This window comes from Ixodes scapularis, unplaced genomic scaffold (genome assembly GCF_016920785.2).
Source record: "Ixodes scapularis isolate PalLabHiFi unplaced genomic scaffold, ASM1692078v2 PGA_scaffold0__279_contigs__length_252992795, whole genome shotgun sequence".
In the NCBI taxonomy this organism is placed as follows: domain Eukaryota; kingdom Metazoa; phylum Arthropoda; class Arachnida; order Ixodida; family Ixodidae; genus Ixodes; species Ixodes scapularis.
This window is the reverse complement of record NW_024609835.1, coordinates 29,648,128-29,663,039: the sequence shown is the minus strand read 5'-3', so window position 1 is coordinate 29,663,039 and position 14,912 is coordinate 29,648,128. Positions and strand designations below refer to the sequence as shown.

Genomic DNA, 14,912 nt, shown 5'->3' with positions numbered 1-14,912 from the left:
TGCTCTACCATCTGGAACCCTCATCAAACATATCTCTCCAACATGTTAGAATCTATTCAAAACAACGCGACTCGCTTCATTTTGCACGATTATTCAACCTCAAGCGTTTGAATACTAAAAAAACTCAAAAGACAGACTTTATTTTCTTTTTATGACAAGTTTTACAAATCTTGGACTAATCGCCAATTCTTCTCAGCAGCTAATCCTATTTCCCTTCGTCGTGAATTGAATTGCCGTTTGCCAGAACTAACACTTTTAAAAATTCACCCCTCATTTTGTGTTTAAATGATTGGAATGTATTACCGGAATCTCATGTAACAATAATTGGTTATTCCTTGTGTTCAACAAATTCACTCGAATTCACCCTAGAATGTTGCAAATAATCATTGAAGGCCAACGACGCTTGATAAGTTGTCATCTACCTGTGTAATTAACTTATATGTGTCAGATGTATTTATATACTACCCCCTCTAATATAATGCCCCACTGGAGCCATTACCTCCCCTCCCCCTAAAAAAAAATAAAAAGCACTAGCCACTTGTTACTTATTTTCTATAAAACCATCATTTACACTTCACCTCATTAGCACGATGGACTTTATTTCCAAACAACACGTCCAGTGGTTATATCAACAAAGAATAGCACTACTAAGCTTAAAATCCATCACAACATTCAAATGGCTATTTGGGCCAGTTGGCTCATGTTCACGTAAAAAAGTACCACAAAATACAGAACAACAAGAAAGTGAATGATCCAGGGTGCACAACGATAGAGGGCTTAAAACGATCACCTTGCGAAATACTACCGTGCTTTGATTGATTCTCTCTCCAGCACCAAACTTTTGGGGAGATGAAAATCGAAATGGCTCTATAGACCTCGGTGCTTTTCTACTTCATTTCACCGGTGCGTCCGCTTTGTGGACAAAAAGACTATATACATATTATTTTGTCTCGTTAAATCAGATCTCTCAAGAGCTTAGATCTTGAGGGGTCTGGTTGGCTTTTCCATGAAGTTTGGGTAAAAGAGGGAACCCCTTCGTCACTGAAAGTTTCGCATCCTGCGAATTGTTGTTGACTAGCTCCTCAGACAAGGCTGGACTGATATCACTGCCTTCAACGAGGTTTCCAAAGTAATTTTTGTTCTCAAGGACCGGCTTGTCTTCGGGTTCTTTAGTTTGGACCCAAACGCCGGCGTATTTGGTCTTCGTTTCTGGATCGTTCTCTGCAGTCGTCAAGCGCGCCTGGTTCGTCTCATTCCGCTTTCTCTCGATGTATTCCTTGATGAAGTTTGCAGGCGGGAAGATCTGCCACTCCTTGGGGGCCGATGTGTCAGGCTCGTACTTTTCACACTTTGGAGTCAGTATCGGGACGTAGAACCTGAAACCATATTTTTATTGCTTTGGAGTCATTAAAGTAAGAGAGACGAAGCGGCGTCATGCAATACTATGCACCGAAAAAATGAGAGAGGAGGATATGAGATCGCATGGCCGACGTGAGGACATCGAGCTCTGACTAAAATGATTAGCGGGTAGAAGTAAACCTCGATGTCCTTGTCTATGCTCAATCTTCGAACGTGTTCGAAAACCAAAGCGGAACGATGGACGCCGGCGTTTGGCAATGCGTTCCAAGTGGGGCTAGAAACAGAGGCACCAAGCTTTGCGTCTACCCTCTAAGCATTCCAACCAGGGCTCGGCGTTCCTAGCGCGCCCTCGTCCCCTCCTCTCCATCAGTTTATCATCCATTACCATACTCTTTTTTTCATACTCAGCATACAACGATGTTTTAGCTACTGGCGCGAGCGCATGGTTTCACCTAGGGCCTAAACCTGCGTTAAAGGCCGTCACATTGAATGCTAAAACAAGATATAGGCTCGTGGCAGTAGCTTTGACAACGTTGTATGAGTATCAAGGGATGTACATACAACTTTTAGCGAAAATGGATTCTGGCAGCTTCCACTTTTTACGGCACCTGCTTCCCTCGCGTTATAAAAGGGCAAACACTCGATGCTGGAGTCTTTTGTGAACAATTTTCTAAACAGTGGAAGGACCTTATACATACAGTGCATTAAACATGCCTCCGAATGGTTCTGAAAATATTAGAGTCCTGTACCGCAAATGCATCGGAGGAGCTCTGAACTGGCAACAAAACTAGTCGTAGGAGCAGCCGACTAATTTATAAATGATGCCATAATATCTGTGGCTTGTTCCTGACGCGCTGGCGGAGAACTCACGAGATAGCGAGTGTGTCTCTGGTTATGGCGTTCACCGAGTCGCCACTCTGTGCAATCGAAACTATGGCTGGTTGTGTTTTGGTCTAATGCTGTATTTTTGTTTTTTAGTTAGCTCTGTTGCCGAGCCAATATATTGCAACAATCTGCAGAATCACAGCCATGAGAATAGGAGTCAAAATTGAAAGGACAAAATAAGAAGGGGTAAAGTTCCCACTCAGAGATGCGTTCCAGGCACCATGTCAGTGCTACTGAGATAGAAGCCGTGACCTGCACATGGCGCAAACATTAATGAATCCGACATCCACCCCGGAGTGCAAACAGCCTGGCGTTTGACGAGATTACATGACGAAATGGTAGACATGTGTTCAAAAAAGGATAAGCCCGCAGGCGAGCTGGTGAAAAGTTTACTCAACTTTACCCAAAACAGAGAAGAAAACAGAAGTCAAAAGAAGTAAAAGACAAAGAAAGGAGAGGCACTTAATAATGTGTCCTTCCTTTTTCTTTCCTTTCCTCGAATTAAATTATGCCGACATCTTGGAGTTTCCGTCCACCAGCGTTCAGATCGTTGTAAAACGTTGCCAAACGTGTACGCATAGCCTCCTGTATAATGACAAAGCCTGTCAAATCGCCACGAGAAGCGGCCGCCGAAATGGCAACGGTAGAGCGGCAGGCAACAGGTGAGATGACAGCTACGTGACTGGCGCCCCGCTGCGGCGAGACGCCTAAATACACTCCCGAGTGAACAAGTGTGTTTCGGGTCCTCGCCGCTTCAAAATCTGTGCGCTGATGTCCATGTTCCACGAGAAATTAATCGTTAATGCTCTGTGCTACCAGCTCCTCGCGCTCAAAATTTGCGACCGGGCGCTCTATGGCTCCGTCGTCGAACTTCCAGTCTTTGTGAGTGTAGAAGAGCCTATGGTGTATGGAACGACCTTGCGTCGTTGTAGACGGAGGTTTGACACCCCCGCATTGTTAAGTACGGAAAGACGCAAGAGTTAACCTATACTTTGTCTCACCTTAGTATGGACTATTAGCCGCGCGTGCTAAAAGCGCGAACTAGTCGCTCTGAATGAAGCCGCGGCGGCTGCACGAGCGCTCGTGCAGCAAGTGCTCTAGTCAAGGCAATTAAGGCTGGCCGCTCGCGCTAGCACAGCCTTTGCGGTTAGTCTATGCTAGGGTGAGACGAAGTATAGTGCCTAACAGAGTGAACAGTAGGGCATGTCTTTTGAACGTCCGACCTTCAGCACACGTTGCATACCTTTCGCTGTGCTTTGGATGCGTGCGCGAGCTCGAGGTGCACGAGACGCTGTAGCGTTGTCGAAGCTTACGCAGGATAGGGTGCCTTCATGTGCGCTTTGCTCAGGGTGACGATATCTGGCCATTTTGTTCCGAACGCCTTTTTTATTTGTTGACGTGAAGCGCGTGAAAGAGCGTGTCCCTGCACGCGCTCGTGGTGCTTAAATACGCTAAGGTGACATTTTCTTCTCAGCGATTTATTTGTATATTTCCCTTGAGCGCGTACGGTCGGCATCGTATTGCCGATTTTGATCATGTGTTTTTGAACCTACTTTCACGGCATCGTGTTTTGACCGCAAAGCACTGTGAACATAAGATCCGCTCTGGAAGGCCGGACACCGACCCGCCGCCACGGCTTTTGTAGCCGCTTGGTGCCGTCGATTTCGCTGGAGTCGCCAAAACTACAAAGGGTGCATGGCATCACCCAGAAGGGCCTTGAGGCGCCCAATTAAGCGCTGGAAACAAGACAACTGAAGCTTTTTTTTTTGTCGTTCTCACCTTGCGAGTTGAGAGATAGGTGCTATCAAGTGGTCTTGAATTATTTCATGACCACTGCATCTTATGAAGTCCCAGAAACACCGGATTCGATTAATCAGGAACGACGAACGCTATCATAACTTACGGTCATTGCGTAAGTTGTATCTGAATGCTCTATCTTTTGAAAATTAAGTTTAAGAACAAGTTCTGAAGTTCAACGTCTTCTCTTAACTTTTCACGTCTGGTTCCCCCCTCCCCCTACTCGCCAACGGAAACGGAAAAAGAAAACAAGAAACCCTCTGGTGTTTTTTTGTAAGAAGAGCAACAACAAAATTGATAAGGTAATTCTATGTTCGAAAACCTCCGTTGGCTAACAATATATGTATACTGTAAAACCCCTTATTTTCGCGGCCCCTATTTTTCGCGAATCGGTCACAGATGACATAATCGCGACCACTAAATTTCGCGAATTCCAGACGCCTGCGTTGAAAATCTTAAGGACCAAAATTTTCGCGCGCCCTTAAATTTCGCAAATTCTTCAATTCGTGAAATTCGCGAAAATGAGGGCTCGCGAACATTAAGGGTTTTATAGTATATATATATTTAATTAACCCATCCTGACTGCTAAGAACAATATAAGGTTTCTTTGTTTTTTTGTTTTTTTGTTGTTTTTTGTGGCGTTTCCTTTAAATATAAAGTTAATTTAATAATACAATCTGGAGTCATTATGCGACCTGAGACTATACACCGGAGAACATATGTTGTCAACGAATTCTGGGTTATGTATTCATTTTTATTTCTTCGCTCTTGTGCAATCCCGAATACGTTACTGCCATTTAGTGTGGTCAACGACAACCCAAACAAATCTAGACAATATTGTATCTATACAAAAGCGAGCATTGCGAGCAATTGGTAACATACAACTTCTTAAAAGTGCCACACTATTTTAGGACATATCAAATACTCAACGTAAGAAATCTACATCAATATAAACTATCACTTGACATTTGGCGGCAATTTCAGCTCGATAAATTGGGTTTCCATGCTAAGTACCACGCGAAAGATAGCCCGTATAACTTAAGGCGCCATTTATTAATAAAATCGCGTTCGCGAACGAATTATGGAGACCAGAGGTTGAGTTTTCTTATACCAGATCATTTAAACCAGTACCAGTATATTTTAGCTTCATTGGAGTGCGTGCGATCACTCTATCAATATAAAAATATTGTAAAAGAACATTTACTCACAGGGGAATAAAACCGGATGTGTTTTAAGCAAAATGCTATAATGATCACTGACAATTGTCCTTTCATGTCATGTTTTGTGATGTATTTGTTTTGTTTTGTATAGATCTTTAGTTTGGAGTGAAATTGTATCATTCCTCATTTGTTTGTTTTTGCTACCGTTGCTGCCAAAAGGATGGCATGGCCCTGTCAGGCATTTATGCCTTTAGCCGTGTCCCCTGAGACATCTCTGTACCGTTATGTCTCAAATAAAAGGTATCAACAACAACAACAACATCTAAGGATCTGGACGAATTGCAAAAAAGCACCCCAGAAACAAATGACAAGACACAACGTAAAACTAAACATCGCGATTTTTGTTTCGGTATTATACGTGTTTCAGATGGCACTCAGGGTGAATTAAATTGGATAACTTCGTCTATGGGCTCTAAGCATCGTAAAAAAAAAACGAAATTACATTCATGGCTGGTTCCTTTCTTTTTAAGGAATCTACTCACAGACCTGACACGCAACTCACTCTGTGCTTTAGAGCAACTGCAGGGGCGGCGTAGGACGGCGTTTTCAAAACGAAAATTCCTGCATTACGTTTACACCCAAACATTCGACGTTTTTGCAAACTATGACGCACAACACGCTTAAAAGAGTAAACATATTCCAAGGATACCACCCTCCCACTCTCTACATATGGAAAAAAAAGGAATGTGCATTTATATTGCTGTCAGTGTACTGAAAGGTCTTGCCCCATTGAACCTGGCTTTTTTTTTAACAAAAGCACATTAAACATTATAACATCAAATACAAGCGTTTACAAAAAGCACTTCTCTGCCTCTTTAAGAACAGGCAACTGTGTTGTTTTGGTTTGTTTTCTCGTGTACCATTTTGATGTTTTTTTTATTCTTATTTTGGAACAGGAAGGTAATACAGTAACTATTTCCATTTCTCTAATGTAGCACCAAAACGTTCGTCTAGAGCACTTCCAAAATTTGAGATTCTTTCAAGGGAACTAACTGTGTTTGCTTTTAGGACTTCGAAGATAAAGGAAATTTTCTGGCAATTCAACAATTTGAAAATAATTGGAAGAAAGACTACTTACGGATTCTTTTTTACACATTTTTTAGGATAAGTGTAAGCAAAGCAGTCGATCCGGAGTACATTGAAAAAGAGTTTTCCGACAGCCACAGAGGAGGGGCTGCTGTCATTCAATAGGCAATTGTAGAACTGGCGGTCATCTTTGCAGTTGGTCCTGATAGACAAAAAACAAGGAGCCACATAAAACAATGTTTATGTCTATGCAGTATCTCGTTGGGATGGATGCCTTAGTATATAAATACACTCGACAAGAGAGGAGATATGTTCTGGCTGAGCTCATGATAACTGCAAGACGCTGTAGCTTCCTATACTCATGCTGCTCATTAAAAATCCTCTAATTACTGTTACCAATTAAACAGCTGGATATGTAACCGTATTTCAATGACGCGCTCTTGAAGGTTAAACGTCGTGATCAACAAATACAGAAGCAAGAATTTGCGACAGAAAATTCGAAGCAAGACTGCATCAACAGCTGGTTAACAAAAATAATATAAGTATAAAAACAAGAGGCCCTTCTCGGGCATCGTTTCCTTACATCGTGTACAGGTTTCTATTGGTGATGCCGTGCTTAATTTGTAGTGCCGGGATGTTGTCGTCGGAGTTGTCGTGTGCGCGGCAGCACATGTCAGTCCCCTTGTGCACTCCTAGATCGTCGTAGTTATTAGCCACATCACCCGCTCCGCACCACTTGGTCCCTGAAATCGACGATGCAAGCGATCTTTTATAAATGTTTTTTTACGCGAGCGTCGCCATCTTGAATTGCAAAACTTCGGAAATGGAGGAAAACATATATTTGTTTTCTTTGCGAAACTGGGAATCGCACAGCTTTTAATTTAAAAAGAAATAATGATGATGGTGATTTAATTCACGGTCGCTCATCTTTTTTGTTCCCTTTTTTATATTTTTGCCACTCGTTTGAGGTTGTAAGGCCCTCTACTTCGATATGTCAACGGACGACGGCAAACGAAGAAGGTGTATTCGTTCTCGTAATTATTCTGACTCAGGATATATTTTATTCCTTCCTGTCTCGAAGTGTGAGTGTGGAAGCGGGGTGACGATACTGTTTGAAAAATATTCATAAAAGAAGAGAGCGGTATGAAGGAAGGTAAAATTTGCTTCCCTATGAGCTGTATACCTTCATTCAGGGAAGGGGCGCCTAAAACCGCGGTCACAGTGTGATTACATCCTGTAAACTGCAGTCTGCAGACACTTTGTGGGGTGTGCTTCTTCCTTTATCAGGTGATCGTGACATACTGGTCGAACAAAAACGGTCTTTACAAATGTTCGAAGCGTAAAATGTATTCTGTATGGCGTATGTGTAGTGACTGCGGCTTAAAAGCTGCAATAAAACAAAAGATGACCGGAATGTCTTCAGCCGGATTTAGACGGATTTCGATAAAAGTTCCTCGCCTGCGTGAAGTCGCCAGAACGGTACTTTACAAGAAGTAAGCGCCGGTGACCGAGATAGCTCGTCCCGTTCCATGGTACAGTTCCCACACTGCATGGCAACAGCTGTGGCGTAGGCGCACTAGCTCGTGAAATCGCTCAATTAAAAACGAGATTCGCTCGTGACACTAGCACTTCAAAGGTACCGTAAAATCTTTCTGCATAGAGTGTAGACAGTTTTCGCTCTCCGGCTCCACTCTACAGAGATCGGAGTCTTCAATGCGCGTGTGCAGTCCGCTCTGGGTTTGAGCGTAGTTATGGGAGTGAGCGTTAGCTCCTCTTTGTTGCGCGTGAAGCGAGTTTTAGTACAGATAGCGTTTTCATGGAAGGGTATTTGAAACGGGAGTTCACGCTGCCTCTTTGAAACCAGATTTGAAACGCGCGTCCGGTCAGATCGGGTCTTCAAAAACGAGCAACATCGCTCCACCAAGATGGCTGCGCACACTTCGCTCGGAACAATGATCTTCTCTTCCTGAAAGCTCTGGTTGCTGCCGTAGGACCTCCGCCTGCTTCGGTATATTTTGTGGCGAAATTCCTTGTTGTCACCAAAATGGTGGGCAGATGTTAGGAAGTGCCTTTTAGCAGCCAGTTGGCGCAAATCTACTCTGCTCCATTCACTCTTAAATGAAAACTGAAGCGGTTCTGTATTGAAGTGAACATACTTAAATCGACTTTATTTAACCTCCAGGACCAGAAATCTCAAGAATTTTTTTATTATTTTTTTTCAATGTGGTACACGCAGGCTGCGGGAAATATTTTCCGAAGTACCGCTGAAGCATCTCCTTTCCGGAGCGTTACGTCAAAAAGGGTATTATCGGAATCTCCGATCTCCTATCGAAGCTATGCACGCGCGCTCTGGCTATTTTCAGAAAAGTCAGAAAAAGACGTCACGACTGCTGTCCGTACGGGGTAATGTATTTGAGACGCTTGCACTTGCAGGCTCTGCCCTCTGGAGCAACATGGGTATGGCGGCGGAAAGTTTCTTTTATAACGGAAGGACTGTCGGGGTTTTTTCGTGTTTTCCGGAGTTAAGAACACTCTTTAGGAGAGAACACAGGGTCGAGGAACAATGAGACGCGATACACTAGGTAAAGTCCTCTCACTATCGTAGAAGCGCGCTCAACAACCCACGGCGAAGTAGTGTCGCTCGCTAGCAAAATAACGCAAGAAATGACGAGATAAAAGGCTCTAGAATTCCCCTCGAACTCGCTTTTTTAAAGAACCACTTCAGCGTCCCTTGAACCCAAGACTGCAGCCAATGTCACAAGCGCGAGAGTTCAAGGTCGATGCTGTGAAGTGTTTTTCCACGGAAGCGCTTTGAAGAGCTCTTCCACACGTCTCAAAGCCAAGAGCCTGGGCTAGCTCCCGATTGTAGCTTTGGCTGCTTAAAGGGGCGATGCAACAATTTTTCTACATTCAACAAATACCGATTACAATAATTCCTTGACATTTATGACCTTTAAAACACATGCTGCATTTTTCACTGGGCGATGGCAATCACACAAAAAAGAAAATTCGAAGAAACAAACGCCGGGTTTTCTCCCTCAACTCGCAGCCAGAAAATGCGGCCACGTAATCTGCAGCCGATTATGTGCCGACAGAGGTTTTAACAAAGACATGCGTTGGGATTGGCAGAGCACAGGGCGCGCGCTAAGCTCCAGGCATTGTTGAGGTTCGGAAGAAGCGGACATAACTCAAGCCCCGACCAGGGCGCCCCTAGCGGCAAACAGAAAATTTTCATCGGTAGGTCATTTTTAGACCTAGCACTGAGATTACCTTCGCTCAAGATTTGCACCACGAAAAAAGCTTGAGAAATTTGTAAGAGCTTGAAGTCCCGTCGTAATACTGACGGTCACTCTAGGACCGCGCAATTCATCGCAATTGCTTCCCTACGAGTAGGCGGCGACAACCGCTAGGTGGCAGCGAATAATTAGAGAACCAGAATTACAGAGATATTCCAAGTGCTCGATCGGGGCCACGTGGTTTATGGGCCGAGTTTGCAATGCGAGCTACAGGTGAAGAACGCATTGGTCGTCCTCGAGTCTCCGTCTTTCCGTCTGCTTGCCTCCTAGCCACGTTATAACGCAGCGCATGCGCACTTGCGACCAATCTCCGACGGAGGGGTCAGCCATTAGACAGCAAACGCTCCCCATGGTTTGAGTTGGACCCTCTTTACAATCTAGGCTCTCCACAAACAATAGGCGACGGAGACGACGACGCCGGCGTGTTCTTTTCCCACGTCCATCCTCCCATCCATTGGGCACGAGCCACCTCCCCGATGCGTGTCGGCGCATCGATTGTCACGAGTTAATCAATCAAGAGTCTGAAAGAAAGGTTCACTTTTATCCTTAAAATTCCACAGCGACGAAGACGCTTCTTGGTAAGTGGCGTGTCGTTCGAGTATTCTCCGGTCCCACTACTGCCAGTAATCGGATGTAAATTGAAAAACGTTTCTACTCAATATCGCTTCACAGCCCCTTTGAGGGTGAACAGATTAAGGCCTGTTCACACATGCAGCGGAGCGCTACAAGCATAGCGATGACTTCGCGCTAAGCTCGTGCTGACGGGTGCGTTCACCAGCTTTGTATCGCACCGTCAAAACTGTTGCTCATGGCAGACGATAAGAAGCTGACGGCACGTGAGGAGCGCTACATCAGCGCTTCGCTGCATGTGAGAACCGGCCTTTATAGACGCTTTACACACGCGCCAAATTACAGCCGCCATTGCTGACCTTCTCTTGTCTTACCGAGATGCCGAGCAACTGAAACGGTAGTCGACGATCCTCTACAAAGGCCGATGCTTAGAAAAGGGCACAGTTGAACCTAATGTGGCAATAACCTGGCCTGCTATGGTAGAGATGAAGTGAAATAAACGGAATAAGAGGAAACAAAAACTGAAGGTCAGTTATGGCGGCGTCCATGCGCAGCTGCTGCAAAGCGTCTATAGGCCAGAAGTCAGGCGAATGGGCAGATCTTTGCACTATCCCACCGCTTATACATCATACAAAAGACTGCAAGCAAATTCGAGCTCAAGTCACCACGAGATCCGTGCCTCTTACATCGCGTGGCACCCGTTGCCACGCGATATAAGAGGCACGGATCTCGTGGTGACTTGAGCTCGAATTTGCTTGCAGTCTTTCAGGAGAAACTTGGCACGCGGCATTCAATCCACGGATGTCGCGGTGACTAATGTCAGGCAGACTATCTTTTGTCTGTTGTCTACGCAGTGTGACCTCATGTTTAGGTCAGTTCAGACAGAATGGTTGCTAAACTTGACAAACATAAAGATTCTTTCTGTTATGATATAGTGGTGGAAAGAGCCAAAAGATTGCCGCGGTTCCCTTTTCTCACACACCCACAGATTCGTTCGTCTTCGTGAAGTTTTTTTATTCAAAGTCAAATTGGACGTTTGAGTGATTTATACAGCGTAAGGTTGGTCTGCCAGTAGGGGCGACACTGGTTTACACTGTAGATGAGCAATTTAGCCAGTGCGGTACAACCGCTAGCCTGGGGTCTTTAACGTGCACCACGCAGTAGTGATACACGACCGCACGCCGGTACGATGCCCATCCAGATCGAAACGGGCAGGGGTGGGGCTCGAACCCAGGATCCCTGGGTTCTGCAGCGCGAAAGTTTTTTTTATTGAAGGTGCAAAAAGTATGTAAAGCTCCTTAGGCGCCGAACAAGAACAGCACGAGAGAGCGCGCGGGGACGCCCGTGGTTTATACGTCTGACGTCACGACGGAGATTAACAGCTCTTGCTGTGTGTGTGTTTTTTTTTTTACTTGCCCTCGATTTTTTATGCGCTCTTAATCGTCACAATGTACCTACAACGAGCCCAAGTGAATACCCTTATGGGTCGGTGTAGTCGGCTTGCCAAGATTAGCCAACTGGGATTAATTCTACTTTCATCGGCGGAAATACGTCTAAAGACAGGTTGTCAATATTGAAGGTGATGATTTAAGAACGCGATGACTCCAAGATTTCATTGTACATAATCGAACTTCTAACCGTCGATTCGAAAAACCGAACCATCGAATTTGTCACTCAGAGCTGATAATCCTGACCCTGAAGTCAAGTGTAGGAACCCTAAGTGGACGTCACTGAGCGAGCCTGCACACTGCTAGCCCTAGGATGAGCCGCTCGCTTGAAAATCTGTCATGATTGCTTGTGAAGTTCATGGGACCCGAATTCGAAAATTGCACGAGGGGCTGTTGCTCATGATCGTTCAGTTGGGAAGCCAGAAAGGGGGAAGGGCGATTCATTTCCATCCTGCCTTTCCGCCGCCTCCCCCCATGGTGTCGAGAGAGGAGGCGAGGAACATAAGGGGGTAAAGGGCGGGAGGTGATCGCCACAGCCGCAGACCATAGTCTCCTATTTTGTACCCATACATTGCAGAAAGGTATAATTACAAATTCGGAGAAAGGGATATCCCCCTCCTTTTCTATCATTACCCCCCCCCCCCCCCCCCGCTCCCGAACATTTTCTACTGCACATTCTTACCCCTATTCTTGTGTGTGTATGTTTCTGTCCGTGAGTGCGCGCGCGTATGTGTACGTGTTTGCACGTGTGTGTGTGTGTGTGCGTTGTCAGTATATTTTTATTTCCCTTCCCCTAGTTATTTTTTACGCCATCCCACTCTCTTAAAGACTACCAACGTGACCGCACAAACCGCCTCTGTGGGCCCCTAAAGTTACTGGATCGCGTGAAAGTAGCACCAAGCTTTCCGTATGGTCGCCATTTTGACTCACCACAAATGAGCAATTTCTCCTTGAGCTCTCTATTCTTGGTGAGCTGAGCTAAATTGCGGTGTCGGTACTTGGAGGCATTGAAAAATAATTTTTCTGTTTTAAAATGCGCAAAAAGGACCATATAATTATAAGAGATCCGTGAAGATAAGCGTGATTGATAGGTTTATGGCATATACACAGTGACAAAGACGCTTAGGTTGGCGAAGAACGCCTTCAGAACGATTTTTCTCCGTGGTGATCTTGGTGCGACTGAATTCGAGCGGCCCTCTCGAAGCTTCGAATATTTGAACCGGCCAAAATGGCGATCACCTGTCAATTTTACCAAATTAACTGTAAAAAAGCGCGAATGTTGTGTTTGCGCATACAGTGGCCTGCAGTGTATCTCTGTCTTTCAGTTCGTTGTTTTCGATCAACGAAAACTTTCTGGTAGAATTTTAGTGATCGCACGCTGCGAAAAGCGAGCTCAGTAAACGCGTGCTCAAACAATGCTTTAACGTGACAGCACGAGCCTCCTCTAGCAAAACGAATCTCGCGTAATTCCTAATCGACGTCCCTATTATGGCAATCCTAAACCAGCAACTGTGTAAGAGAGGTTTCATCCTGGAGCGTCGCTAGAACTATAGAAAGCTATCCTGGACTCTCTCCTAGACGTTAATAATTTGATGGGTATTCATCGTTCTTTTTACACTGACCAACATAACTCGAGCACTATTATATGCTGCAACAAGTATTAAACAAGATACTCGACGAAAATTATTTAAGTTGCGAAACACCTGACTCATAAAGAATTTGGAGTAGTGCACAAAAGTTTCGCAATCTAATTTAATGATACTGGTATCCCTGCAAAACGCCTTTCCTACAAAATATATGAAGTAGTGTACAAATATTTTGAAATATAATTGGTTTACTTTTGAAGTTTCTTCCGCATTGCGTAATTACCATCGACTTCAGGAAGAGTAGGATGCTATATTTGCTAGCTACAGAAGCAAACAAAACAAAACTCGCAGTGCTATTTAATGCATTGCAGCCCCTGTACATAGAGTAGCATCACTGGTGAATATTCCAAGATGATATTTTTGTGTCCAATTAGTAAAAAAAATGTCACTCTATAGTCGCATCACTGAAATTGACATTTTCTGGCGGATTTATAATGCGCACCTTAGAAGCACCGCACCGTTTCACTATGAGCCGTAGTCGCTAAACCCGTAGCTCACAGTGTACAATTTTTTTATATGCAAAAGAATGACTGAAAAACAAAGAGCGCTCGCATATAGTAGTCATGGCACTTGCCGCTCCTTCTTTTAGCAGTATACCACAAACGCTGCATTCAGAGATGACTAAAGTCGTAAAATAAAAGTACACGGTGACACGGATAAGCACTGCTGTCTTTCTCGTGGTTGTCGATTTTTTCTTCACACTGTTTTCCATATCTGAAGCCTAGGAGCCCGTTCAAAGAGAAATGCAACTCTGGAAGGACTCTGCGCTTTGAGAGCTCATCCTCCTCCAAGGTGGTTTCCTGCCTTGTTCCAACCTCTCCTCAGAAAAAAGTTGGGCTATCAAACTTCCTGCCGTACCGGGCTTAAGCTTATAAGAGAAAATAACCACCTTGAGTCTTTTTCTGATGTCTCCTCCTCATTCCCTTCTATTTCTTCTTTTGTTGGCATTTCGATTCTAAATCTTTGGTCATGGCTCGTTTCCCGTTCAATGTTCGATCGTCTCCACTTCAACCTAGCAATTGGCAGAGCTTCGGGCTAGGATGTGCCGGTTTCTCTTTCCGTAGAAGTTTCCCGCGTTTAATTTTCACAATGTATTCAAGATAATGACTATAAAATATAAATAAATGATAAATGTAATGTAATATTTTGAGTAAAGTGTTTGAGATAGCACAAGTCTGGATACAACCTATCACAATATTATTTATTATTTCTTTATCATTCCCATTTGGTGTCAATTTTCCTTTTTTGATAGATCAATTTCGCACTAGTTTTATTAAACATATTCTCTTTTACTCTCACTAGTCTTCGCTGCACAATACTGTGCGGAAAACAGAAATGTCATCGTGTTCTGTTATTGTGTCAGTTTTCACCCATAACTTGTAATAATTTGAATATGATAGCTTGGTGATAAAGTGTGGTCTTTGTTGATAAGACTGCTGACTGGGCGAGTTGGTAGTTCATGTCGAATAGCGTAACAGCGCACAACTAGAGGAACACTCGCAAACTCAGACACAACAAAAAAATTTACACTCACTCGGCGCTGACTCAGAACCCTTGCATTTGTATTGTCTTCTATTTCTATGCAAGAAGACCCACCTCCTCTTTTTTATTCCCTAGGAAAGAGACGACGACGTCAAATGCAGATTACCAAAAAAGATCCCCAAA

At 44.2% G+C, this 14,912-nt stretch overlaps 1 protein-coding gene across 1 annotated transcript in view; it reads right to left on the bottom strand.

The window, feature by feature from the left end:
- Positions 1 to 579: 579 nt before the first annotated feature.
- LOC8035411 overlaps positions 580 to 14,912 on the bottom strand; it is a 31,297-nt gene continuing 16,964 nt past the window's right edge. The window contains exons 6-8 of the mRNA XM_029983658.4: positions 6,871 to 7,030; positions 6,340 to 6,489; positions 580 to 1,376 (exon numbers count right to left, since the gene is read on the bottom strand). Of these exons, the coding sequence (XP_029839518.3) occupies positions 968 to 1,376; positions 6,340 to 6,489; positions 6,871 to 7,030 (719 nt within the window). The 3' untranslated portion in view covers positions 580 to 967. The remainder of the gene's footprint in view (positions 1,377 to 6,339; positions 6,490 to 6,870; positions 7,031 to 14,912) is intronic.